The sequence below is a fragment of the Peromyscus maniculatus genome, chromosome 1 (genome assembly GCF_049852395.1).
Source record: "Peromyscus maniculatus bairdii isolate BWxNUB_F1_BW_parent chromosome 1, HU_Pman_BW_mat_3.1, whole genome shotgun sequence".
NCBI classification, from domain to species: Eukaryota; Metazoa; Chordata; class Mammalia; order Rodentia; family Cricetidae; genus Peromyscus; species Peromyscus maniculatus.
Genome location: NC_134852.1, coordinates 198,280,190 through 198,307,530, shown reverse-complemented (window position 1 = coordinate 198,307,530; position 27,341 = coordinate 198,280,190). Strand labels below are relative to the sequence as shown.

The window sequence follows — 27,341 nt, the reverse complement described above, 5'->3', positions numbered from 1 at the left end:
GCAGGCAAACACCCATACTCACAAGATCCATATAAAATCAGATCATTTTAAACAGACTGCGGGTGATGGTTTAAGCATGAGAGGTCCTGTTAAAGGTGGGGTCTCTGCAGTTGTAGTTGTCAGAGTAGACATGGAGGAAAGACAGGGGTTAGATAAATAAAGAGGCATAAATTATAAAATGTACTCAAAACTAGGACCTGGACAAATCAGAAAGAACGGAGAATTCCAGAGTTCTTGAATGTTATGTCATTGGGGCACAAAACAGTCTGAAGCTTGGTGAGATGTAGTGGCACATGCCTTTAATCCCAGCACTCAGGAGGCCAAGACAGGTGGATCTCTGTGAGTTTGAGACCAGTCTGGTTTACAGAGTGAGTCCTAGGACAGCCGGAGCTACATAGTGAAACCCTGTCTCAAAAAAACAAAAATAAAAAAAACCAGTCTGAAGTTCCGTGACTTAGAATGTGAGTCAGTCTTCAGTCACTTGCCTCCTCTCTGCCCTCCCTTTCTTTAAAAACAGTTTCTCTATGTAATTGACCCTGGCCTCTACCTCCCAAATGCTGGGATTATAGGTACGCACCACCGTACCTTCCTAATTGTCTGCCTTTGGTTCAATCACAAACACTTACTAAGGGCCCATCAATGCCAAGCATGTTGTGAGACCTAACGGGCAAATCTTCCTTTTTAAATTGTAATTTAAAAGATTTGCTGTCCTAGCCATTCCTTGATGTAGAAACAGTTTGCTTAACAGTATGCACATTGTTGTGCCACAGATCCCTACGGCTTTTCCATTCTGCAGAGCTGAAACTGTCCTCTGAGCAGCTCCCTGCCCCTCTCCCCCTGCTACCTTGGCAACCAGCATTCTACTTTCTGATTTTAAGGGTAGACAAACCTATCTTCACACTTTACTTTCACCCCACCAGCCTAGGAGCTTGCTAAAAATTTCTCTGCATATGAAGTCACTTCTGAGACAGTCTTAAGGGTTGGGCTATAGCTCAGAACCAGTATGCTAGCTCTTTGCCTGGCATACTGGAGTCTCCTGGTTTGATTTCCCAGTAACTCCCCGCCCCCGAAGAATGTTTAGGGAGAAAGGCATTCTGCTGGGACCCACAATGTCATGGGAATGTAGATGATGCAGGCAGAATTGTTATTGTTTTTATTATTATAATACAGTCACAATCAGTTTGTCTTTTTAGATTCTTTTTGTCTTGGTGTTTTGCCTGCATTTATATCTCTGTGCCACGTTCCTGCCTTGTTTCTTGAGTCGGGGTTTCATATAGTCCACGTTATCCCAGAACTAACTCCCTTGTAACTGAGAATAACCTAGAGGTTGTGATATTCCTGCCTCCATTTCCCAAATTCTGGGATTACAGGTATGGGCAAGTTGTGTTAGCAGTCATTGCTGAGGGGTTTTTTATGATTTTTATTTATTTATTTATTAAATATTTTTTAAACTTTATTTTATATGCATTTGTGTGAAGGTGTCAAATCCCCTGGAACTAGAGTTACAGACAGTTGTGAGCTGCCATGTGGGTGCTGGGAATTGAACCCGGGTCCTCTGGAAGAGCAGCCAGTGCTCTTAACCGCTGGGCCATCTCTCCAGCCCTGATTTATTTTTATGTTCATTGATGCTTTGCCTGCATGTATGTCTGTGTGAGGGTGTCGGGTCCCCTGGAACTGGAGTTACAGTTTGAGCTGCCATGTGGATGCTGGGAATTGAACTCAGGTCCTCTGGAAGAGCAGCCAGGTGCTCTTAACCACTGAGTCATCTCTCTCTAGCTCTCTCTTTGCTGAGGTTTTAATTTCTATTTCTTTTTAAGTTTCTGCTCTCCCTAGAGCTTTAGGTTTTGGATCCAGAGGAGGCCTGTATACAGTTGTATAATGTAGCATGAATCTTAAAGAGTCTTGTTAATAAAAAGAAACCCAAGGCCAGTTATTGGGGTGAATGCTGGAAGATCAGAGAAGCAGAACAAGCCACAGCCACCTCACCTCGCCTGTTCCTCAGCTGATCCTGTTTCCTCAGACTGGAAGCTTCTGAGTCCTCATCCAAATGGATCTCAGCTGAACTGTAGCTCAGAGCCTAAAAGCTTAACCAGGCCTAGTTCCTGGTTTTCACGCCTTAAATACCTTTCTGCTTTCTACCATCACTTCTTGGGATTAAAGGTGTGAGTCACCATGCCTAACTGTTTTCAGTGTGGCCTTGAACTCACAGAGATCCGGATGGATCTCTGCCTCCAAAAGGCTAGGATTAAAGGTGTGTATGCCACCATTTTCTGACCTCTATATCTAGTGGCTGTTCTGTTCTCTGACCCCAGATAAGTTTATTAGGGTGCACAATATTTTGGAGAACACAATATCACCACAGTATAAGACACTTTTTACATATATTGTGTGTATGTTGTATGGGGGCATGTGTGTGTGCATGCTCAGAGTTGTTTTTTTTTTTTTTTTTTTTTTTTTTTTTTTTAAGATTTACTTATTTATTTTGTATACAGCATATATGACTGCAGGCCAGAAGAGGGCAACATATCTCATTACGGATGGTTGTGAGCCACCATGTGGTTGCTGGGAATTGAACTCAGGACCTCTGGAAGAGCAGTCAGTGCTCTTAACCTCTGAGCCATCTCTCCAGCCCCCCAGAGTTGGTTTTTTCCTTCTACCATGTGAGCTTTAGGGATCAAATTCAGGCCTGCTGGCAGATGTTTATACTGGCTAAACCATCTTGACAGCCCACAAGACATTTTTTTTAAGTATTATTACAAGCTGAGTATTGTTGAAAGCTGCTAAGTATTACTTCTGTAAACTTTCTAAATCTGTTTGGTTTCTCCTGATCCTAAGAGCCCTTACAAATGACTGCTCAGGGTATCGAGCTGGCTCAGCAGTTAAGAACACTTGCTGCTCTTGCAGGAGATCAGGATTTGGTTCTCAGAACCCATATTAGGCAGTTCACAACCACCTGTAACTCGAGCTTCAGATGTCCAACACCCTTTCTTGCTTCCACAGACATCAGCAAGCACATGATACACATATAGTATATACCTGCAGATACTCACAGATACATATACATAAAAATAAACCTTAAAAAGCTACAAATGACCCGGGCAATGGTGGCGCACACCTTTAATCCCAGCATTCAGGAGGCAGAGGCAGGGGGATCCCTGTGAGTTCGAGGCCAGCATGGTCTACAAAGTGAAGTTCTAGGATAGCCAGGCCTGTTACACAGAGAAATCCTGTCTCAAACAAAGAAAAACTACAAATGACTCTTAGGCAGGGTTTCTCTGTGTAGCTTTGCGCCTTTCCTGGGACTCACTTGGTAGTCCAGGCTGGCCTCGAACTCACAGAGATCCACCTGGCTCTGCCTCCCGAGTGCTGGGATTAAAGGCGTGCGCCACCACCGCCCAGCTTGGGTTGTTTTGTTTTTTGAGATAGGGTTTCTCTGCGTAGCCCTGCCTGTAGACAAGGCTGACCTTGACTCAGAGATCCAGCTGCCTCTGCCTCCAGAATGCTGGGATTAAAGGCATGCACCACTGCTGCCCTGCTTCTTAACTGCCTTTAAAGTAGTATGCCTATATTATTCAAAAGTCAGAAGTCTTGTTGCCCAGGCAAGCTGGGTGAATAGTGAAGGTCTCACTGATGGAGAAGAGCTGTTTATTATTGTGTCTGCCACTGTCAGAAGATTCTTCTTCGACATCGACAGCGCTAGAGGGATGGCAGGCAGGCAGGCTGCAGGACCTGGCCAGCCTTGACGAGTCGCAGCAGAGCAGTCCTGCTCTCGTCCCCTCAGTCACTGTGGGGCTAGGGAGGAGTGTTAGGAGTTAACTACTTCATTCCTTCCTTCCATGTGATCTTTGGGAAGATTGTTTGTGTCCTCTGCCAGCTCTCCAGGAAGGTCTTTAGAACTTATCCAGGATATAAAGAGCCTGGCTTGCCACTGTGATAGTAGCTGAGGCCGAAAGTACCCTTTGCAAAGTTGTATCTGACTGGGAATATTTGTGATTGTTATTTTATGTGTATGAGTGTTTTGCCTGCATGTAGGTTTGTGCAACATGTTTACACATGATGCCCATGGAGGCCAGAAAAGAGTGATCGATCTGTTGGAACTGGAGTTACAGATGATTTTGAGCCACCATTTGGGTGCTGGGAAATAAACCTAGGTCCTCTGTAAGAGCAACCAAGGTGCTCTTAAATGCTGAGCCACCTTTCCACCTTGAAATAGTTTTCGGACCCATAACAGTATTTTGATTTTTTTATAACCACTATAATCACATGATAATTGCAATCTGAAAAATAATCCAGTCAGCTCAAAGGGAAGCTGGGCAGAGCTCACAAATGGGATTCTAACTATTAGGGGTGGGAAATACTCAAGGCCCTGGTAAGGAGACAGAGACTAGTAAGTTAGGATCAGAGAAGGCTAGCCTTGAACTCCTTCCTAATCCTCCTGCTTTCTACCTCCCAAGTGCTGGGATTATGGGTGTGCACCACTATATCTGTTGAGAGATGGTGATTTCTTCAGCTCAGTGTTTAACTCTCTGAGCTACCATGTTTGCAAGGAAAGAGACCTCATGTCTCTTGGGTGTGCAGACACATGTGTCTGTTGGCTGGATCTGGACAAAGTGTAAAGGCCTGATGGATTCTTGTGTTTCCTCCACTCCCATTGCCTTGACACCTCTAAGCGTGAATAGATGCCTCGCTTACACAGGGATCTGTAATTAGTGCAAAGAAAGCTTCACAGGACTGTCTGTGGCTTCAGCCAAATAAAGTCAGGGAGGTGGGGTGACTGCCCAGGGAAATTAAGGCAAGCTGCTGTCACAGTCTTCACCAAGTGATGGCCTCTTACTAATCACCCACTGTGAGGTTCATTATCTGGTCTACCTGGCTGAAGGGCAGCACAGCCTGCCAGATCAGTAAGTCTCCAGGCAGTAGAAAGCCCTTTGGAAGCAGGCTTGAAAGGCATGGACGAACGGTGAGAACTGGGCAGCTTAAATTGGTTTTAAAATTGGATTTGCTCCTGAAGTATAGGAGATTATAATAGAGAGGGAAGAAAACCAGAACAGCCAACTTGTGCATAGTGCATGCAGGTGGCTGCAGTCAGGAAGTGGTGTGTGTGTGTAGTGCATGCAGGGGGCTGCAGTCAGGAAGTGGTGTGTGCATAGTGCATGCAGGGGGCTGCAGTCAGGAAGTGGTGTGTGTGTGTAGTGCATGCAGGGGGCTGCAGTCGGGAAGTGGTGTGTGCATAGTGCATGCAGGGGGCTGCAGTCAGGAAGTGGTGTGTGTGTAGTGCATGCAGGGGGCTGCAGTCAGGAAGTGGTGTGTGTGTGTAGTGCATGCAGGGGGCTGCAGTCGGGAAGTGGTGTGTGCATAGTGCATGCAGGGGGCTGCAGTCAGGAAGTGGTGTGTGTGTAGTGCATGCAGGGGGCTGCAGTCAGGAAGTGGTGTGTGCATAGTGCATGCAGGGGCTGCAGTCAGGAAGTGGTGTGTGTGTGTGTAGTGCATGCAGGGGGCTGCAGTCAGGAAGTGGTGTGCATAGTGCATGCAGGGGGCTGCAGTTGGGAAGTGACTGCTTTTCGCACAGCCCATTTCTCTGAAAGCCTGGACTTCCACCCTCTGAATCACTTTTTCTAAACAAGTCACATTAAGTGATAGTTCCCTAGGAGAGAAAATCAAGTTACTGCAGATAGAAAGTCACTTTCAGTGCCCAGTGGAGGAACGAATACTCGACAGGTGTCTGTGGTTTTGTGACAGGCTGCTGGTGTTTGGCTTTGGCTTTGGGTTTGGTTTTTTGTGTGGAGGGGGTTATGGGTCCTTCCTTCCTCAGTGCCTGCCTCCCTCCCTCTCTCTCCCTCCCTCTCTCTCTCCTTCACTCTGTCGTTTTGAGCTAAGGTACTCTGAAAAAGAACCAGTTCTTACCTCTGAAGGAAACTCTCAGGGCCAGCTTTGGTCTGAGATCTCCCTGCTTAAGAGCCTCTTTGGTACAGGACAGGAAATATGTGCCTGCCTAGGCTGACTTCCCAGATTCCTTCTGTGCAAACAGTACAGAAGTACTTGCTGTTCCAATCTAAGAGCTACATCAACTCCAAGACTGCATCTGTCCTCAGATCGCAGGGGCTGCAGCACTACTGTTTGGGGTTTTTATCTTCTGAGATGCGAACCCAATTATGTAGACAACACTGGCTTTCAACTGGTTGTGATCCTTCTGCATCCTCTTCCCAAGTGCCACAGACACGTGCCACCCTGCCCAACTTAACACCCTCCTCCCTCCCTCCCTCCCTCCCTCCCTCCCTCCCTCCCTCCTCTCCTTTGAGACAGTGTCTCATGTAGCTCAGGTTGTCCTGGAATTTGCTGTGTAGTCAGAGCTGGCTGTGATCTTCCTGCCGACACTTCCCAAGTGCTAGGAACACAGGCAGAGGCAGCTGTGCGGCTGCAGTCACGCTGTGGTGTTAGACCTTGGCTGCACGGTGTGTGTTCCTGTGGGCCTCTTAGCAGCTGTGTTTGCGGGGATGGCCACAGCTCCTCCTGACCCTTCATAAGCCTAAGAAGGGGGAGTAAACCTCCCTGTTCTCAAACCTCCAGTCAACTGTGGCCTCTTTACAAATCCAAAAATGATTGACTGATGACTGTTCTCAGCATGAGTTTCTTCTTGAAGAGCCGTGGTCACCCAGTACCTTCCACCATTGCCTCAGTTTGAGGACCTTAAGTTCCTGAGCTTGAGAAGTGATTGTGTGTGTCGGGTCCAGGCAAGTACAACCGATAGTCAGCCTTCATCTGACTAGTGCCCCATTGGGCAGCATTCTAGACACTGTTGATTCATTGGGGAAGACTGTGGGGTGGTCCAGGCTAGAGGGAGGAACACAAGGAGAAGGATCTCTCACTGTTGAAACATTGAGAACTTGTACAGTATACCAGTCCCAAGCACGCCTGTCCCAGCCTGCAGCGGAATACTGACACCACAGAAGCAAGCTTTTCACCTAGGGCTGTGTACATCCTTTTATTACTAGTCATGGGGTTACTGAGCTTTATTTTGTATTCAAGGTTATTGAAGTGTAGTTAGCATACAATGAAATGTGTAACCAGCCACTGCAGTCATTTCCTCTAGGCATAGTGGCTCTGTCTGTAATTGCAGCCCTTAGGAGGCTTGAGGCAAAAGGATTGCCAGAAGTTAAAAAAAAGGGGGGGGGGAGGTCATGAGATGGCTCAACAATAAAGGTGCTTGCTGCCAAGCCTGATGACCTGAGTTCAATCCCCAGGCCCCATGTGGTGTAAGGAGAGAGCTGATACCTCCACATGCTTGAGTACGTGCATTCTCTCTCTCTCTCTCTCTCTCTCTCTCTCTCTCTCTCTCTCTCTCTCTCTCTCTTGCTACACACACACACACACACAGAATTAATTAGATAATTTTCTTAGGTATTAATTTGGTCTTGAAATCATAGTGTCAAAGTAAATTGTTTTTTAAAACATAGAGCACGGAGAGATGGGTCATAAGGTATTTGCTGCACACATATGAGGACCTGTGTTTGATATCCAGCATCCACCTAAAAATCCAGGTATAATGATGTGTGCTTATAACCTCAGCACCGATATCTTGCCGGCCAGTGAGCCTTCCCTTATCAGGGATTCCTGGGTCCCAGTGATGAGAGATCCTGTTACAAAGCATGGTGGACAGCTCCTGAGGACTGATACCTGGTGTTGATCTCTGACACACACGTGTGCACAAATCCACCTGCACACAAAAAGCACATACTTGCACACACTGAAAACTTACGAAACTTTTTCATCACCCCGAAAGTGATGACACTACTCTGAAATCTGTTTTCACTCTGTGTCTGGGCCATAGGCAAATACTGGTTTTATTTACGGTCTTACAGGTTTGACTTGTCTTTTATAAACCTTCCTACAATGTGTGCCTTGTGTGTGACTTTCCCTAGAGAGGCATGAGTAAATGTCTACTCACCCCGGGTGAGACACCCATAACAGACCAGCAGTACAGTTCCACGCAGCTCTAGCTTGGTGAACTGGTGGTTTGTTGCTGGGGTTCCTTGCAGAAACATGGGTGTCTTGGGCAGCAGCATCACCAATGAGCTCCACTCCATCACCAATGAGAGTCCACTCCAGCACGGGCGGCTCCTTACGAAGGTTGCGTCACTTTGAGTTAGCTCCCCGGTTGTCACCCAGGCATGGTCACTGCTTGTGGGATCTCGGGAAGGAGCTCTCTGGTCTTTTAGCTTTCCTAAGTCTCTTCCTCCCAGGAGTCTTTCCTGCCTCTTCTCTCCAGGAGAGACTGCTTTAATTCAGAGGAAACAGAAACAGAACAGTGCTCTGCACCTTGTGGGTCTGGCTTCTTTCTAAGATTCAGACATTGTGGTATCTGGGCTATTTGCTGAAGAGAGATGAAAATATGTGTCTGTTCCATGAGCTGTGCACAATTCATAGTAGCATTATTCATAATAATAAAAAACAAATTAGGAGCAACTTGAGTATCCCTCTTCAGTTGATAAACAAGATGTGATCGGTAGAATATTACTGAACCATAAATAATACAGTGCATTATATACTTAAAATTGAGATAAATAAATTACATATCAATAAAAATGTTTAAAATTCAGATGTAGTGGTGCATGCCTGTAATCCCAGTGAGGCAGAGGCAGGAGGATTAGGAGTTTAAGGTCACCATTTGCTACAGAGCAAGTTCGAGGACATCCTGTATAAATCTTTACCTAGTCCCAGGTGCAAAAGTTCTCAACTTTCGCCGGGCGGTGGTGGCGCACGCCTTTAATCCCAGCACTGGGGAGGCAGAGCCAGGCGGATCTCTGTGAGTTCAAGGCCAGCCTGGGCTACTAAGTGAGTTCCAGGAAAGGCACAAAGCTACACAGAGAAACCCTGTCTCGAAAAACCAAAAAAAAAAAAAAAAAATTCTCAACTTTCTTTTTCTTCTATACTTTTAAAAAATTACATTTGTTTATTTATTGTAGGTGGAGAGGGATGCTTGTGTGTGCCAAAGCATGTGTGTGTGCCAAAGCATGTGTGTGGCGCCAAAGCATGTGTGTGGGGCCAAAGCATGTGTGTAGAGCCATGAACAACTTACAGGGGCCAGTTCTGTCTTTCTACCATATGGCCCAGGGATTGAACTTAGGTCTTCAGACTTAGTGACAACCCTCTCAGCCATATTGTGAGCCCTCATCTAAAAGTTCCATAATTTAGATCATTCAGACTTTTACATTTAGATCTGTGATTTATTTCACGGTGTGTGTGTGTGTGTGTGTGTGTGTGTGTGTGTGTGTGTGTGTGTTTATTGTATAGTAAACGTAAATATTTGTTTCCCCTCAAATGCCCCATTCCATTGCCATCTCTTCAAAAAACTGTCCTTTCCCAGTTGAAATCCTTCGAGGGCTGGAGGTCCAGCTCAGTTGGTAGAAGGCCTGCAGAGCATCTTCAGAGCCATGGGTTTGAGCCCCAGCACTGTATAAACCTGCTGAGTGTCACATACTTGTCACCCCAGCACTTGGAAGGTGGAGGCAGGAGGATCAGGCGAGCAAGGCCAGTTTGGACGACAGAGTAAATTTGAGGCCAGTCTTGCATGAAACCTAGTCTGAAAACAAATGAATAAATGAATGAATAATAGATAATTAATTTAATAAGCCTTGGTGTGTTGGAGTCTGTTGACCATGATGTGCAGATCCATTTCAGAAGTCAGTCCTGTTCTGTTGGTTTATATGTCTACTACATGGCCACAATGTCTTTCTTTTAAGATGTATTTATTTTTATATTTGTGAATGTTTTGCCTGTGTGCATGTATGTGTGTATATGTGCACCACATGTGTGCAATGCCCTTACAGGGATGCCAGAAGAACCCCTGAAACTGGAGTCACAGGTGGTTGTGAGACACCACGCGGGAGCTGGGAATCAGACCCTCTGCAAGAGCAAGCCAGTGCTCTTAACCACTGAGCCTTCCTGCCACACTGTGGTTGCACTGTCTTGATTATTTAGGTCTACAGTAAATTTTGAAATGGAATAATGGAAGTGTTCTATATATATTCTTTTCTTTCTTTCTTTCTTTCTTTCTTTCTTTCTTTCTTTCTTTCTTTCTTTCTTTCTTTCTTTCTCTCTCTCTCTCTCTCTCTTTCTTTCTTTCTTTCTTTCTTTCTTCCTTTCACTCTCTCTCTCTCTCTCTCTCTCTCTCTCTCTCTCTCTCTCTCTTTCTTTCTTTCTTTTTTTTTAGTTTTTCGAGACAGGGTTTTCTCTGTGTAGCTTTGGAGCCTGTCCTGGAACTCGCTCTGTAGACCAGGCTGGCCTCAAACTCACAGAGATCTGCCTGCCTCTGCCTCCTGAGTGCTGGGATTAAAGGCGTTTGCCACCACCACCCAGCCTATATTTATTCTTTTTGAAAATTGATTTTAAAGGGCTGGAGAGAAGGCTCAGTGGTTAAGAACACTGACTGCTCTTCCAGAGGTCCTGAGTTCAAATCCCAGCACCCTTACGGTGGCTCAGTGGGAGCTGACTCCCATTTCTGGCATGCAGGAGTGAGTACATGCAGACAGAGCACTTGTATACATAAATAAATAATTTTTAATATTTTGAGTCCTTTGAATTTACATATAAAGCAAAATAAAATGGCTTTTCTATTTAAAAATAAAAAAAGGGCTGCTGCCTGGGCAGTGGTGACATGTACCTTTAATCCCAGCACTTGAGAGGCAGAGGCAGGCAAAGCTCTGTGAGTTGGAGGCCAGTTTGGTCTACAGAGCAAGTTCCAGGACAGCCAGAGCTGTTACACAGAGAAAACCTGTCTTGAAAAATGAAAAAACAAAACAAAAAATCATGGCTGCTGAGCTTTTTATTGGAGTTGGGATAACTCTATGGGGAGATTTTAGAAAGAACTGACACCTTAATACACTGTTTGGGGTGTAGCTCAGGGATAGAGCAGGTCCTTAGACTGAGTGTCATAAATGCTCAGCATCCAAATGTAATCATGCTAATACTGTTGCACATCCGTGGATGCATCTCTTAGATCTTTTAGGGTTTTATCAGTGTTTTATACTTCTTAGTGTACTGTTTTTCACCTCTTTTGTTCTGTTTCTCCCATGATATCTTACCTTTATGTTATGTAAGTGGTATTTTCAATTTCACTTTTTTTCGTTTTGGTTTTGAGGGTCTTTTTTGTTTGTTTGTTTTTGTTTTTGTTTTGTTTTGTTTTTAATTTATTTATTTTTATTTCATGTACATTGGTGTTTTGCCATGGGTGTTGGGTCTCAGGAACTGGAGTTACAGACAGTTGTGAGCTGCCATGTGGGTGCTGGGAATTGAACCAGGGTCCTCTGGAAGGGCAGTCTGTGCTCTTAACCACTAAGCCATCTCTCCAGCCCCTGTTTTTGTTTTTTTGAGACAGGGTCTCATTGTGTTGTGTAGTCCTGGCTGGCCTGTAACTCACAGACATCCGCCTGCCTCTGCCTCCTAAGTACTGGAACTAAAGGCATGCACCATGACCACTCAGCTCTTGAACTTGAGTTTTATCCACCATCCATTGTTTTGGTTTGTCTGTGTGGTTTTTCGATGTTTTCTTTTTTCCTTCTTTTTGAGAAAGTTTCTCTCTGTAGCCCTGGTTGTCCTGGAACTCACAGAGATCCACCTCCCAAGTGCTGGGATTACAGGTGTGGGCCACCATTACCTGATGCCTTGGTGTTTTCGAAAGGTCTCATTCTGTAAGGTCTGAATTCATGATAATCCTGTCTTAGCCACCAAAATTCTAAGAATACAGCTGTAAGGTACTGCACCAAATTTAGCTGTAGGTTTTCATGGACTCCATTGCTCAAACTAAGGAAGTTCCTTTCTGTTACATGACTGCTGAAAAGTTTTAGAAATGTGTTTGCTTTTGGAAACAAGGCCTCTTCCTATGTAGCCCAAATTTGTGGTTTTCCTACCTCAGCCTCCCAAGCACTAAGGTTATAGACATTCACCACAATACCCACCCAACTGGGATGTTGGATGCTAATAACTTTGTGTCTTATGAGATGAGCATTTAGATTTTCCCCTTCTGAGATAAATCCCTCTTGATACACTATTCATTTCATTTTATTTTATGTGTACTGGTGTTTTCCGAGTGTGTGTCTGTGCTGTGCCTACAGTGGCCAGAAGAGGGCATCAGATCCCCTGAGACTGGAGTTAAAATTGCCAGTCACCATGTTGGTGCTGGGAATGGAACCTGGGTCCTCTGGTGGAGCAGCCACTGCTGAATCATCTTTCCAGCCCCATAGTTCGGTTTCTGTAATAGATTTAAGTATAGTCTATTTTTCTACTCAACTATTTTTAAAATTACATTTCTTTCTTTTGTGTGTGTGCCTGGTACACATGTGGAGGTCGGAGGACAGCTTGCTGGAGTCAGTCCTCTCCTCCTGCCACGTGGTTCCTTTAGTCTGACTTTCTTTCTTTTTCTTTTTTTTTTTGGTTTTTCGAGACAGGGTTTCTCTGTGTAGCTTTGCGCCTTTCCTGGAACTCACTTGGTAGCCCAGGCTGGCCTCGAACTCACAGAGATCCACCTGGCTCTGCCTCCCGAGTGCTGGGATTAAAGGCGTGCGCCACCACCGCCCGGCTAGTCTGACTTTCTTGCCAGCTAGCGCTTATCATTTAAATTAACCTGCTCCTATTAATCCACATTCTACCAAGTGGCTTTTTGACCTCTCCTCTGTTGTGTGTCTGACTTGGTCAGTGTCTCCTGCATGCTCAGATTCTTCCTCTCTCTGCCTGGAAGTCCCGCCAGTCTCTCCTGCCTAGCGAATGGCCATTCAGCTTTTTATTACTCCAGTCACAGCCACACGTTGCACAGATATCTTCACACGGTGCACAGATATCCCAAAACAGTTCCCAGAGGTGAAACTCGGGGATCAGGCATCCTCCCTGCCTGGGGTTTTCTGCTTTATGATTGCAACCGTTTTATTAACTTCTCCACAAGGGTCTCATGTACTCCAGGACGGCCTGGAGCTCCCTGTGTAGTAAGGACGGTGTTGACCCTCCTGCTGATATAATAGGCATGTGCCAGCCAGCAGGGTTAATGTGAGAAGTTGCTCATAGACGTGGTTGAATTGATTGACGTATTGGCTCCCATATCCTTTCTCTCTGAGATGCCTATAGGTTTAGATGTTCTCCCTCTCTCATTAATGATGTGGGTAAAGTCTACATTTCCTCTTTTGTTTCCTACCAGTCTGGCTAGAAGTTGACAAGTTTCATTAATCTTTTCATAAGTCAGCTTTAGTCTAACGGATTTTCTGCTGCATTGGTTTATAAGGTCATCTCACTCCCTCCTCTTCACTTGGCTTGAATTTGCTTTTCCTTTTCACTTGAGTTAGAAACAGGGGATTGAGTTTTTGATCATGTTTATTTTCTTTCTTTTTTATTTATTTCTATGTGTGTTGGTGTTTTGCCTGCATGTATGTGTGTGTGTGGTGGGGGGTCAGGTCCCCTGGAACTGGAGTTACAGTCAGTTATGAGCTGCCATGTGGGTGCTGGGAATTGAACCCGGGTCCTCTGGAAGAACGGCCAGTGCTCTTTAACCCCTGAGCCATCTCTCCAGCCCCCTAGATCATGTTCATTTTCTAATACAGATATTGAGTGGTCTAAGTTTTCCTCTGGTTAACAACATCCCATAAATTCTGATGTTCTGTTTTCATTTTCATTCAGCTCAAAATATTTTCTCATTTTTCTTGTGACATTTAGAAATGTGTCATTTTATTTCAATTATTTGGGGATTTTCCAGATATATTTGTTATTAATTTCTTATTTAATTCCCTGGTGGTCAAAAAATGTTTGGTGTGATTCCAGTTCTTTTAATGTATTGCGATTTGGCTTATGATCCAGCATATGGTCTGTCTTGTTGAATGCTCTGTGTGCACTTGAGAAGAGTGTATTTATCCTGCTGTCATTGAGTAAGGTTTTCTATAAATACCCTTTAGGTCAAGTAGGTTGGTAGTGTGACAGTCGCTGCCGCTTTGTCTATAGTGGAGTCCGCAGTCCTGACTGCCGATCCCGGTTCCTTCCTCCAGTCTGCCAAGTCTTAGCTCTGTTGTTATCTGCATATACATGCAAGGTTGTTGTGGTGAGTTGATTCCTGCATCATGGAATTGGACTCCCATTTACGTGGTTATGGGTGTACTGTGTGCTGCAGCCTGTGTGTGGAGGTCAGAGAACAACTTGAGGGAGTTGGTTCTCTTCCTTCAACAAGTGGATCCCAGGGATCAAACTCAGGTTGTCAGGTTTGGTGGCAAGCACCTTTACCCTCTGAATATCTATCTGTATTACCAGTCCTGTTGGCTGTAACACAAAGCTTAAATAGTCTTATTAATAAAAACAAACCCGGGAGCCAGGTATTGGGGTGAACGCTGAAAGATCAGAGAAACAGAACAAGCCATAGCTAACCTCACCTCACCAATTCCTCAGCTGATCCTATTTCCTCAAACTGGAAGCCTCTGAGTCCTCATCCAAATGGATTTCAGCTAAACTGCTGCTAAAAGTCTAAAAGCTTAATAGTCTCTAGTTCCTGTTCCTTACGCCTTATATACCTTTCTGCTTCCTGCCACCACTTTCTGGGATTAAAGACTTGAGTCACCATGCCTGGCTGTTTCCAGTGTGGCTTTGAACTCACAGAGATCCAAATGGATCTCTGCCTCCCAAGTGATAGGATTAAAGGTATGTGTGCTACCATTTTCTGGCCTCTATATCTAGTGGTTGTTCTGTTCTCTGACCCCAGATAAGTTTATTAGTGTGCACAATATATCAGGGAACACAATATCACCACAGTTGGCTTTCTTAACTAGTATTGTGCTTTGTTCAAGAAGGCAGGTGAGGGCTGGAGAGATGGCTCAGAGGTTAAGAGCACTGGCTGCTCTTCCAGAGGTCCTGAGTTCAATTCCCAGCACCCACATGGTGGCTCACACCCATCTGTAATGAGATCTGGTGCCCTCTTCTGGCCTGCAGGGATATGTGCAGACAGAACACTGTTTACATAATAAATAAATCTTTAAAAAAAAAAAAAAAGGACAGGTGAATTATTTGTGGAGCACTATGGTCCTTTTGCATCTTCTCAATCTTCAGATGGCTAGGCTTGGAGAAGACTTCATATAGTAGTGCTGCCATTAAGAGTGTAACGGCTAGGCAGCAGTGGTGGCACACACTGGGTGGGAAACACTCAGGAGGCAGGAGGCCAACCTGGTCTACAGAATGAGTTCCAGGACAGAGCTGTTACACAGAGAAACCTTGTCTCAGAAAAAACAAACAAACAAAATAAAGAGTATAACTTCCTGATCCTAATTTGTTTTGTTTTTCGAGAAGGGTTTCTCTGTGTATCCCTGGCTGTCCTGGATCTCCCTCTGTAGACCAGGCTGGCCTTGAACTCACAGATATCTGACTGCCTCTGCCTCCTGAGTGCTGGGATCAAAGGCATGTGCCACTGCCACCCAGCAGCTGGTACTGATTTTGAAGCCTGGGTAAACAGTACTTTATTGTGATTGGGGTTAAAATTCAGATACCGCTCTGTCCTGTGCGCTCTGAGAATTGTTCAGCTTGAGATCCCACCTCTCTTGTCTGCCTGACCTACACACCTGCAGTGTGGATTTTTATTTTTACAGTTTCTTATCTTGTGTGTGTGTGTGTGTGTGTGTGTGTCTGTGTCTGTGTCTGTGTCTGTGTCTGTGTGTGACTGTGTGTCTGTCTTTTGGTCAGAAAGAGAGTTGAAACATAAAGCTCTTAGATCTCTGCATTCTGTCCTTTTAATCATCCATTTGTTCCTATGATTATTTTGGGCCACATTCATGAGGACATGACATAGTGTAACATAACAGAAGCATAAGGCCAGCAAGATTCCTCAGTGGGGCTGGGCGGTGGTATCACACGCCTTTTATCCCAGCACTCGGCAGGCAGAGCCAGTCGGATCTCTGTGAGTTCGAGGCCAGCCTGGGCTACAGAGTGAGATCCAGGACAGGCACCAAAAATTACACAGAGAAACTCTGTCTCAAAAAAAGAAAAGAAAAGGAAAGAAAGAAAGAAAAAAGGAAAAGAAAAAAGAGATTCCTCAGTAGGTAAAGGCACTTACAGCCAAGCCTCACAACTCAAGTTTGAAGTTTGATCTCTGGAACCCACACAGTAAAAGGAGAGAGCCAGCTCCTGCACATTGTCCTCTGACTTCCATACTTAGGCCATGGCACATTCATGCCCAGACAGACAGACAGACAGACGGACACACACACACACACACACACACACACACACACACACACACATACACACACACACACATACACACACACGTTTAAAAAAATGAAATAAAAAGAATTAAGGGCTGGAGAGATGGCTCGGTGGTTAAGAGCACTGACTGCTCTTGTAGAGGACCAGGTTCTGTTCCCAGCTCCCACATGGTGGCTCTCATCTGTCTATAAGTCTAATCCTAGGGGATTCAGTGCCCTCTTCTGGTCTCCAGAGGTACTGAACACATATAGTACATACATTCGAGTCAAATACTCATACACACAAAATAATAAAATAATTTAAAGAAAAGAAAAAAAGATTAGAGCTGGTGAGCCAAGTGTGGTTGTCCATGCCTTTAATCCCAACCCCTGAAACCCTGTCTCTTAAAAACACACACAGCATTTAAAAAGATGGGGCTAGGGAGCTATCTCTGGCTAAAGAGTGCTTTCTGCTCTCGCAGAAGACTGGCATTCAGTTTCCAGCACCCATGGGCTGCATAGTGCATAACTGCCTGTATCTCCAGCTCCAGTGGATTCCACACAGTCTTCTGGCCTCCACAGAGGCCTCCTCATACATTCACATATTTTTGTTTTAAGGGGGGAGGGGAGAGAAAGGCAGACAGACAGACAGACAGACACACACACACACACACACACACACACACACACACAGCAGCAGCAGCAGCAGCAGCACAGTCTCTGGAGGAATTACTAGTCTCCCCCGGGTACTAGTTCGACCTGGAACTCATGAATCTCCTTGTTTGTTCTTGTCCTTTGAGGTGCAAATCTTTTAGGTCTATGTAAACAAATGGTAAAAATAGCTCAGCAAGTATTTGAACCTGGCTGCTCAGAGATCACCATGTGTCTCTGCTCGTGTTGGCCCGGTTATTAATCTATGAGCGCACTGCACAACTGAGTGCAATTTATGCTGTGGAAATTGTCACCGACTAGAACACACCGCAGCAGGACATTGCGGAATGGGCTGAGTCTGACTTCTGAGGAATGTCATGTGGAGTAAAGGGACATTCTTTCCATCTTTGGCTCACTCTCTGAATGTGAAAATCTGCCCTTCAGATTGTCTCTGATGGGAGCTTCAGCTGTCAGTCTGGGTCAGAATCGTCCAAGTAAACGGACTTTCCTGAAGCTGCTGTCTCGGGTCCTGCCACCTAGACTGTTGCACCCTGAGTTCACTGTCAAAGTGCCATAAACTGAAGAGATGGTAACTTGACACTCCATGGTCAGCAGCTAAAGACACTTGTCACCGAGGCTACTGACCGGAGTTTGGTCCCTAGGACTCACATGGGGAAGAGAAGGGACTCAACAAGTTACCCTCTGACCTTTATACATGTCGTGGCGAGTATAGTAAACCCCTCACTTCCCTGCCTTCAGAGTGTGCAGCCAGGTGTAACGTTCCATGCCTGCAATTTCAGCCCTTGGAGGGTGAGACATCAGAGTTCAAAGACAGCCTCATCGGGAGTCTGAGGCTGTTCCAAACCATCTCAAGTGATTGTGCAGCAGCTCGGCCTCCTGGCCACGCATCGGGTCCCACCTGACCCTGCTGAGCTCCACCTGTGTGTGTTTCCCACTTTTCTTGTTGGCTTCGTGAGGCAGGACGTGGCACTGAGGGCCTTAGAAGCCTATCAGTACTGAGAATGGTGCTGAGTGTTAGGTTGTCAGAGCCAATTCTAATCTTACCATGTGACCCTAATGAGAGATTCCTTTCCTTTTTAGTTGAGCCTGTGTTACTAAATTAATTCTGCAAGCTTGTTGAGTGTTTACTGTTCCTTGGACTTGGTTAGGCAGTGTGAGGAATCCACACCGGAGCTGGCCCTCTTCGGAGTGTGAAGCATCCACTCAGAGCCCTTTCCAGTGAGGAAATTGATGGTCGCAGTCACATGTTTGTTGCCCCAAGAGAGGTCCTGCCAGCAAATCTCTCCTTGGGAAACCTGTGAGATACAGGTGTCTTCCGGAGGTGGGGAGGGGTGCTGTTTATGAGGGGGTGGAAGGGAACCTCAGGCCCTGAGAAAACAGCCACAGGTTCAAAGCAGGTGAATGAAAGTAGCAGAGGAGCAGCTCTGTTGCTAAGCACTGGGGTGTCAGCAGGGTGCTGTAGAAGTAGTGTACCCCACTTGATCAGAGAACTGGACAGGTGTGGGAGTGATGCCTTGGACTCCAGCGGGCAGGCAGATTCTGGGAGTTGGAGGCCAGCTTGGTCTGCATAGTAAGCTCCACGCCAGGGGGAGCTCAGAAACGAAGAAGACTGGTGTACGTGCTGCAGCACACTTGGGCCGGTCAGAGGATGGCTTTGAGGAGCTGCCTCTCTCCTTCTCAGGAGGTTCTGGGGATGGAGCTCATGTCTTCAGACTCGATGGCAGGCACCTTCCCACTACGCCGGTTCTCTGGCCCTTTGCTCTCGCTCTCAGGCGCAGTTCTACTTCCCAAACACAAGCTGCCGATTGAAACTTTTATCTCAGTGCCCATGAGCAGTGAGACCCAGCAGCGAGTCTCACTTACAGAATGAATGTCTTTTCAGTGCTCAGATAGCCTTAACCTGTCCAGAATTTGGAACTGTAAATGTGAATTCTGGGGAAGGAATTGGCATTTGCTTTCTCTTATCAGAATCTACCTCACAAATTGTTCAACCCCTGGGTACCACTTCACTGTGAGAACGGCCCTGAGTAACCGTTCTTAGGCCGGTGAAATGCTAAGTGCTGTACCGCATCTGGAGAAGACGAGATCCCTCCTCACTGGGAGGGATAACCAGTGAGGAGAGAGAGAGAGACAGGGAAAAGGAGACTGTGTTTCTCTTCAGACTTGCCAGAGTTGACAAACATTTCAATCCTGTAACAGATCCAGAGGAAGGATTTAGGCGATGCCTGGGCAGGTTGTTCTCCTGGTTCTAGGAGAGGGTATCTGGCTTTGAGTCTGAAAAGTTCACTGTGTGCTGAAAGAAAAAGGCTTTCTCCTTCCTGCCCGAGACATAAGATGTTTGAGTTGTGCAAACAAAGATCCTCAAGCCTGGCCAGACAGTGGTAAATCTGCTACAGGTAGAAACTGACAAGCCCCAAAGACTAGAGGAGCCTGATGCCATTAAGAACTTAAAAAGCAGCCCAGCGGTGGTGGCACATGCCTTTTATCCCAGCACTCGGGAGGCAGAGCCAGGCGGATCTCTGAGAGTTCGAGGCTAGCCTGGGCTACAGAGTGAGTTCCAGGAAAGGTGCAAAGCTACACAGAGAAACCCTGTCTTGAAAAACCAAAAAAAAAAAAAAACTTAAAAGGCAAGGGCTCCGGGTTCAATTCCTAGCACCACATGGTAGCTTACAACTGTGTAACTCTAGTTCCAAGGTATCTGACACCCTCACAGAGACACACACGCAGGCAAAACACCAGTGAACATAAATACAAATAAATTATTTTTTTTTAAAAAAAAAAAGACTCAAAGGGCAGCCATCGAAGGAACTTCAGCTAACTCGGTGATTCTTGTCTTTTGTGATCTTTAGGCTAGAATCATTTCCTGTTTCAAAGGCCCTGCTCTAAAAAGTGAAGACACAGGACAGCAAGGGCGCCACAGAGAAACACTGTCTTGAAAAACAGAAAAGGGGAAACACACAAAGCCCCACAACCTCCACTGTGCAGAGTCGGGCTTTTGTGAGCCTATGTGCTCAGTTTTTCCTTCACACAGCCTGTACCCCCTTGCACTACATCTGTGGAAGATGAGTGAGGCCTTACGCCTAGCTTATGGTTAGGGATGTCTGGGGACAGCAAAAACATCCAAAAACCTCTTGTCTCCGAAAGTTTTCCTTAAAAAATGAGTAACTGTTTATTGACCATTCACTGTGTGCCCAGTACTGGGGGGTCACTGTCTCGTGTCATTTCACAATGGTCTGACTAGGCAGGTCATGTTAGGTCCCTTTACAGGTATGAAAACTGAGGCTAAAAGACCAGAAACTCATGATAACTTTATATTATTAATCAGTGCTTAATGTGGAACCAACATTCAGACCTGTGACCTTGAAGTCCACGTTCTTAATGACTGCTGTTTTCTCACGGTGTTATCTCCAGACACCCGAGAACCGGGAGTTTTGGTCCCCTTCACCGTCCTGCCCAGGGTGCTTTCTCACTTTCTGAGGGAGTGTTTTAAAGCACTTCGGCCGGGAGGCTTTGGAACTGAGGCCATTTGTCTGTCTCATCTTCCCCTGGATCTAAACATTCCTTTGTGGTAGAGAACCACTTAGGCCTATAGGACCTTTGGGAAAACTTAAAATAGGTTCTTCCAACGCCTGGCCAACTCCATCGGCAGAGCATGAGACTGTTCAAGTAGGACTTCTGGCCTGTGGAAGTAGTTGCTCTCGAGAGCCAGGACTCTGGCTGGAGCTGTGCAGGCATTTGGGATGGCGTGTTTCCATCAGCTGTGGTAACTTCAGGTGCTCAAACCTTTACTGCTAGGTCGTTTTAGGAAGGAAGATCAAGTTACATTTCATAGAGCTGAGGCGCAAAGATGTCAGGTGTCGGGCTGGGGAAAGGACTCGGGGTACAAGTGCTTGCTCTGCAAGAATGAAGAACAGAGTTCAAATCTAGGCATCCACTTCACAGACCAGGCATGGCCAGATGTGCACCTGTAACCCCAGTGCTGTGAGGGTAGACAGGATGCATCCACTTCACAGACCAGGCATGGCCAGATGTGCACCTGTAACCCCAGTGCTGTGAGGGCAGACAGGATGCTCACTGCGACACCAGCCGCCAGCCAGACACAGGTTCAGAGACCCCCATCTCAAGGAAATAAAGGCTGAAAGTGATAGAGCGGAACACCTGACATTGTCTTCTAGCCTACACACACACACACACACACACACACACACACACACACACACACACACAGTATACATTCTCCCCTACATACACCTGTGCATGTATCACATACATCCACACACAATAGATGTCTGATGCTATCTGAATTCCTGTAACAAGAGTGCTACAGTTATTATTAGTAATAACTCCAGCTATTCTGTCCAAGTATTTCCAGGATCCAGTGTCCTGGCCACATAGAGTCATAGTGGTTTGTGAGGAATCCTTAGAAACATGTCTACTGGGTAGTTTTCCTACTCTGAGGCTACCGTGGGCTGAATTGTAGGTATGGATTTAGGAAGCCTACAACCCGACAGCTGATGAACAAAGGTGGGCCTGTGTTTAGAGAAGAGGCTCTTTGTGTATTGTTGTTGAGCCAGGGTCTCACTGGGTAGCCCTGGCCAGCAGGGAACTCATTATCCAGACACACTGGCCTCAGATTCACGGAGGTCTGTCTCTGCCTCCCCAGTGCTAGGATTAAAGGTGTGCACCTTTACACTTGGCTGGAATAGTTTGAAAGGCAATCTGAGCTCAGCCTGGTGACACAGGCCTGTAATCCCAGCTACTCAGGTGCCTGAGGCAGGGGATTGCAAGCCAAGGCCTGAGCTACAGAGCAACAGAGAAGGATCTTAGCCTAGGAGGCCCACTGAGGTTGGCAGGAAGCTAGATGCAGCCGTTGCATGTGGCCTGGGAGATTGCTGTCTGCGGCCTGAGGTTTCCTTTGCTGTGAGCCAGGCCAGCAGTGAGGCTCAAATGAGAGGAACACCGAACGTCTTCTCCTGCAGCAAGGAGAGTCGCCACGCATGCTCAGCCCGGACTGAGTGTAGAACGTCTTCTTCCATTAGAAGGCAAAGAGCAGGGGTGATGAGGAGACAGCAGGGCCTGCCTGAACTGACAGGCCCCGTGCCCTGCTCTGACCTGGCAAGAAGAGAAGCCAGGGGATCCAGAAAGCCTCCGAGACTGAGGCTCTGGGGCAGTTGGTACCCTGGGGACAGCCACCTCTTCCTGCGCTGCAGCTTTTCTTAACACCTGGCGTTAGTGTGATTTTGTCATTTAGTCCCTGACTCCCTCGGGAAGACTAACCCAAGGTGTTAGATTGTAGGCACTGCTTGACTGCCCAGAGGTTAGGGCTTGGGAAAGCACATGTTACTCTGTTTTGACTGGGTCCTGGGGCGCCATCTTAGAGGCACCATCTTAGAGGAATTTTTGTCCTCTTTTCTTTTTTATCTTTTTTTTTTTTTCTTTAGCCTTAAGCCAAGACCTTGGCTATAGCTGTTCTAGCTATGAATGCTGCCCTCAAGCATGAGAGGATTGGATTACCTGTGTGCCTGCCATTGCTCGGTACCAGGCCCCTCGATTGTGGAACTGGAAGCAGAGCAAACAGTCCACTGTGGGACCTGGCAGACAACCACTGGGGAGGAGCTGGGTGTCTAGAGGAAAGAAAGGGGGTAGGCTTTGCCCTTATTGCCTCTTGCCTTGAGACCCAAACTCAGAACCTTTCCCATCAGGACACAGCGCCTCTCAGTGTTCCCCAGCTCTTCCATCACCCCAGGAACTTAGGCAGACAGGAAGGAGCATTTGCTCCCAAGTAAAGTCTGTCCCACCACACATTTGGTCTGGCAGTGAAAACAGTCCAGAAGTAGCCATCTGCCCCTGAAGAGCACAGCCTCGGTCCCTCGGTGTGTCTCACCCTGACTGGCTCCCTTTGCCTCCCGCCTTCTGTCAGAGCCAAGTCCCTCCCACTTACCCTCCCAGTTCCCTGATGAGCAAGGTTTTCCTGATGCCATGTCTTCCTGCAAATCAGATCCTGCATACAGGTTACCAGAGTGAGCAATCACGTTGCTCTCCTGGTCCTTCTCGTCGGCTCTGGCCACGTCTGCTAGCTTGGTAGAGTGCTCTCCCTCCCACCTGCCCCTGCCCTTGCCTTCCTTTGATTCAGGGTCTTAGAAACTGAAGAAGTCACATGAAGCTTGGCTGTCAGGCAGTCCCTTTATTATTAACCTCAGATATCCAGGATTCCCAAGGTCCTGGGAATTTTGAATCTTCACCCCATAGAGAGTCAGGTCAAGTCTGGCAGCAGATACTTAGAGGCCCAGACTCCAGGAGTGAGGCAGGAAGACGGAAAGTTGTAGACCAAACTGAGCTATAGGGTAAGTTCCAGGCTGGCCTAGACTATATAACAAGACCCTGTCTCATAGAACAGAAGGGAGGGGGCTGGAGAGATGGCTCAGTGGTTAAGGGCACTAGCTGCTCTTCCAGGGGACCCACGTGGCAGCTCACAACTGTCTGGAACTCCAGTTCCCGGGGATCTGACACCAGTGCACATAAAATAAAATGTTTTGTTTTGTTTTTGTTTCTTGTTTTTTGTTGAGACAGGGTTTCTCTGTGTTGCTTTGGAGCCTGTCCTGGAACTCACTCTGTAGACCAGGCTGGCCTCGAACTCACAGAGATCCACCTGCCTCTGCCTCCTGAGTGCTGGGACTAAAGGCGTGTGCCACCACCACCGGGCATTAAATAAAATTTTAGAAAGTCAGAGAAGCATTGTTGAGGAGATACACCACCCCATGCCCCATCAGAGTAACAGAGTAACAATAATAAGTTGGCTTATTCTTGAAAGTGTCCACTGTACCTCAATGCTTGGATGCCCAAAAATTTGCTCCAAGAGTGGATGTGAGGGCTGGGTTGGCACTGAGAGATGAAAACAAGTGGCAGATGGTGCTGAGGAACATCCCAGGACTGGAGAAATGTGGTTTCCAGAAAAGGAGAAGCAGTAAGACGTTGGCAGAAAGTGTTACTCAGCACCTGGGACAGCCTGGCTAGAAGAGGCCTCACACAGGGGCTGAGAGTGCATGGCGGTATTAGGGACACTGATGACCATACCCAGGGTACACAGCCTTGGTGTCCAGGCTGGGCTGGTCAGGAAAGGCAGGGAATGGAAGAGGTTCAAAAGTGGTCCCAGGAGCTGGGTGTGGTGGTGCATGCCTATAATCTCAGCGCTTGGGAGGCAGGGACCAAAGGATGAAGAGTTCAAGTCCAGCCTCAGCTACATGAGACCCTATCTCAAAAAGAAAGAGGGGTAGGGGGAGACCTCATAAGCCAGAAGAATTGCTCCCTGCCATCCTGCCTTCTTGTCAGGGACTGAGACCCTGCTCGGCCCTTGACTTTCCTCAGGTACTAGAGGTGGTCCGAGCCAACTACGACACACTCACATTGAAGCTACAAGATGGCCTGGACCAGTATGAGCGCTACTCCGAGCAACACAAGGAAGCTGCCTTCTTCAAAGAGCTGGTGAGTGCCCCACCCCGGGCTCTGCCTGTGTCTCAAGGGGGCCCAGTTCTAGACACTGCGGTCTCTGTGTATCTAGGGTGCAGCAGCAGTTTTCTAGAGACTAATAAATCTGGGGGGCGGGGTTGTATGCAACTTCTCTCCCAAAGGATTTTGGAATGAGGCAGTGAGAGGCAGTTATTCCCAAGCCAGCCTTGCCAGCCTTGCCCACCTCCTCTGCAGCCAGAGACGGACAGCCTCGCACAGCTGCAGCTGGGCCTGCGGTCTGGCACGTGCTGCCGGTGGCAGCCATGGTGTGCCACTACTTTCCTGTCCTCAGAACAACAGTGAGAGTAACTGACCCTCCTCCTGCGGCCACTCCTTCCTCACTCCCTAACTGGTTCTTGGCCTGAGAGCCCCCACTGTGGCTCCCCAGTTTTCACTCTCTGTGCCCACTCCCATCTCCCAACCACCCAGCCGCCCCCAGGCATGGCTTCAAGCTGGCCTCTCCTCTCTGGTTTCTCCCCCTGTTCTGTCTCAGCTGCTCCAGGAAAAGCTCTGCTTCCCTGTAGTGCGCTGCTGCTTGGTTGACACACACCCTGGCGGTAACAGGCATGATACCAGGCTCTGAACCCACTTCCCAGGCTTTCATCAGCAAAGCTTTTACGTCACGCACCAAGTCTGTGGCGAAGCTGCTGATGTCAGATCATCACAGATCATCACAGATCATCACAGCTAACTCTAACCCAGACATGAAACGCCTTAGGATTTTTCTGTGGCGAGTTAGTTGTGAACAAGAAAGCCATCTTTGTGCAAAGCGAGAGAAGGTCCAGTGTTTTAATGAGATGAGTGGTGATCTTAACATTACTGTGGAGAACTACTGGGCACCAGCCACAAGTAAGAGACCGTCTTTAGGTTGTGGAGAGGTTGTAAAGGAGAATTAGAGGATCTCTCCCTCTCCCCTCTTCAGTACAGTATCTCACTATGTAGCCTAGACTAGCCTGGGACTTGCAGTGGTCCTCCTGCCTCAGCCTCCCAAATGCCGGGGTCACGGCGGGAGCTGCCTTTTGAGGCTCTTGGGCACCACCTCTGCTTTCCCTCTCCGGCTGTGCCTCTGGTCCACCTAGGAGCTAACGACAGGCTCTGCCTGGTGGTGGCCCCGCTGCCCTTCCTCTGCTTCCTGCCTGATGCTCAGAGTGAAGCAGAAACAAAGAAAAGCCCCTGGCCTCCAGGACTAGGGCAAGCAGCACATTCTTTCCTCCCTGCTGGGTTTGTCCCTCACAGAGCTCACACCTCTTCCCATGGACAAGCCTCCTTGCAGAGGCTGCTAAATTCCCCATAAGGCTGCCTAGAGTTGGGAGTCTGGCTCTCACAGCCCTTCTACATGGGCCTTCTCCTGCCAGCACGGTGAAGACTTCATCTTGGCCCAGTGCACTCTGCTGTCTGTAATGGACTGTTCCCTCTGCTCTGCCCTTCCACCTCCCCACCCTCCCCAGGTCCGATCCATTAGTACCAACGTCCGGAGGAACCTGGCCTTCCACACACTCAGCCAGGAAGCCCTCCTGAAGGAGTTCTCCACCATCTCCTGATGCTGCACTGCCTGAGAGCCGCTGACTGCCCTTACCCATGAGGCTCCGGGGCTGAGGGCAAGCACAGGGAGCGGGGACTGCCTGCAAGGTTGGAGAGAAGCCAGGCACCCAGAGTCCTGGTGAAGGCCATGCTTCAGTGAGCTGGGACAGCTGGGGCAAGCCCAGGATGATCTTATTTGGGGAGAAACGGGCGGGCAACAGAAAAGGCATCCAACAGTCGGAGGCTTCTGGGCGCACTCACTGGATACTGCCTCATGATCCAATTGAGATTCCAAGCTGTGGCTTCTGATTATTCAGGTGCTGGGGGGGCAGGCCTCAGCCGATGCCGACACTCTGAAGGCCAGTGGCTGTTCTTGGCTATGATGCCACATCCTGTTTCCCTTTTGGGCCTGGAGCAGAGCGAGGCCCCGGCCCCGGCCCCTGCTGCAGTGTGTCCAGACCTTAGCACCTCTGCCCAGGCATAGAGTAGGTCAGGGATTGGCGCCTTTCTGTTCGGTTTTCTAAATTCAAAGTTGACGCCTCAGAGAAATCGGAGGTTGGAGTCTGCCTGGTGCTGTGCTGTCCCACCTCGACTTTCTGGGGTTTGGTTTGGGCACCAGGAGCACCTGCCTGTCCACTTCCCCTCGCCTTCCAGCCGTGGACTCTTTAGCACACAGGCCCACAACTTTAGCCTTTCATTTGTAGTCTGGTTTAAACTGTCTTAAAAGAGTGTGTGTGAAATAAACATTGACAGGTTTTCTGGAGCCCTCAAGGTGCCTGTTTTGCTGGTTCCCTCCCCACCCACCCTCTCCAATGGGAGCCTAGCTGAGCACCCTCCACGTGTTCCACCCCTCACCCTGCTGTTGTTTACATTCAGCCTGCCTAAGAATTTCCTCTAGGGAGGAATCTGTTCCTGCTGTGGTCTGGTGCTGGGAGGGGGAGATCCTGCTGGAGTTAGGGAGCTGTTCCTGGAACAGGCTAGGTGAGCTTCATGCCTAAGGCCTCCATCTTGTCTACCCATATTCTAGCTGGGCCTTGGGCACATTCACCCTTCACGAAGTTGGCCTGTGCGGTCTGCCTTTTTATAGTCTCCGTGGAACTCCTGTAGGCCTTCCCCTTCCCCACAGCTGCCCCAGAGATAGCTGCTGCTCTAAGGTCTCCCCACCCCCGGTCTAAAGCTTTGTGGATGGGGGGGGGGCATGCCGCCAGTGAGGGTCCGAGGGAGGCTGAGCGTAGGTCAGGGCTCTGCTCCTGTTTAGTTTAGTGTCCATCTCTTTGGGATGATTGCCCTCCCTGGAAGCCCAAGTTCTGACTGAGCAGAAGTGTGCTGGTTCTAGAGAATCGGTCAACAGACTGACGTGCATAGATGTAGAATCATAAGCACTGTGGGCTGGGTCATCGCTGATCACTGGTCACTAGATGGATAACTTGGCCGGAGGTTTTTAGT

At 47.7% G+C, this 27,341-nt stretch overlaps 1 protein-coding gene across 6 annotated transcripts in view; it reads left to right on the top strand.

Moving 5' to 3' along the window:
- The window catches only part of Armh3 (armadillo like helical domain containing 3), a 216,845-nt gene extending 190,187 nt beyond the window's left edge, over positions 1-26,658 (top strand). For 5 of the 6 annotated variants that reach the window (XM_006988208.4, XM_006988207.4, XM_076563191.1 and 2 more), the window contains exons 25-26: positions 24,234-24,350; positions 25,823-26,658. In XM_006988208.4, the coding sequence (XP_006988270.1) occupies positions 24,234-24,350; positions 25,823-25,915 (210 nt within the window). In that variant the 3' untranslated portion in view covers positions 25,916-26,658. Of the gene's footprint in view, positions 1-24,233; positions 24,351-25,822 lie in introns of those variants that run through there. The other variant, XM_076563193.1, reaches the window with a different exon arrangement.
- Positions 26,659-27,341: the final 683 nt, after the last annotated feature.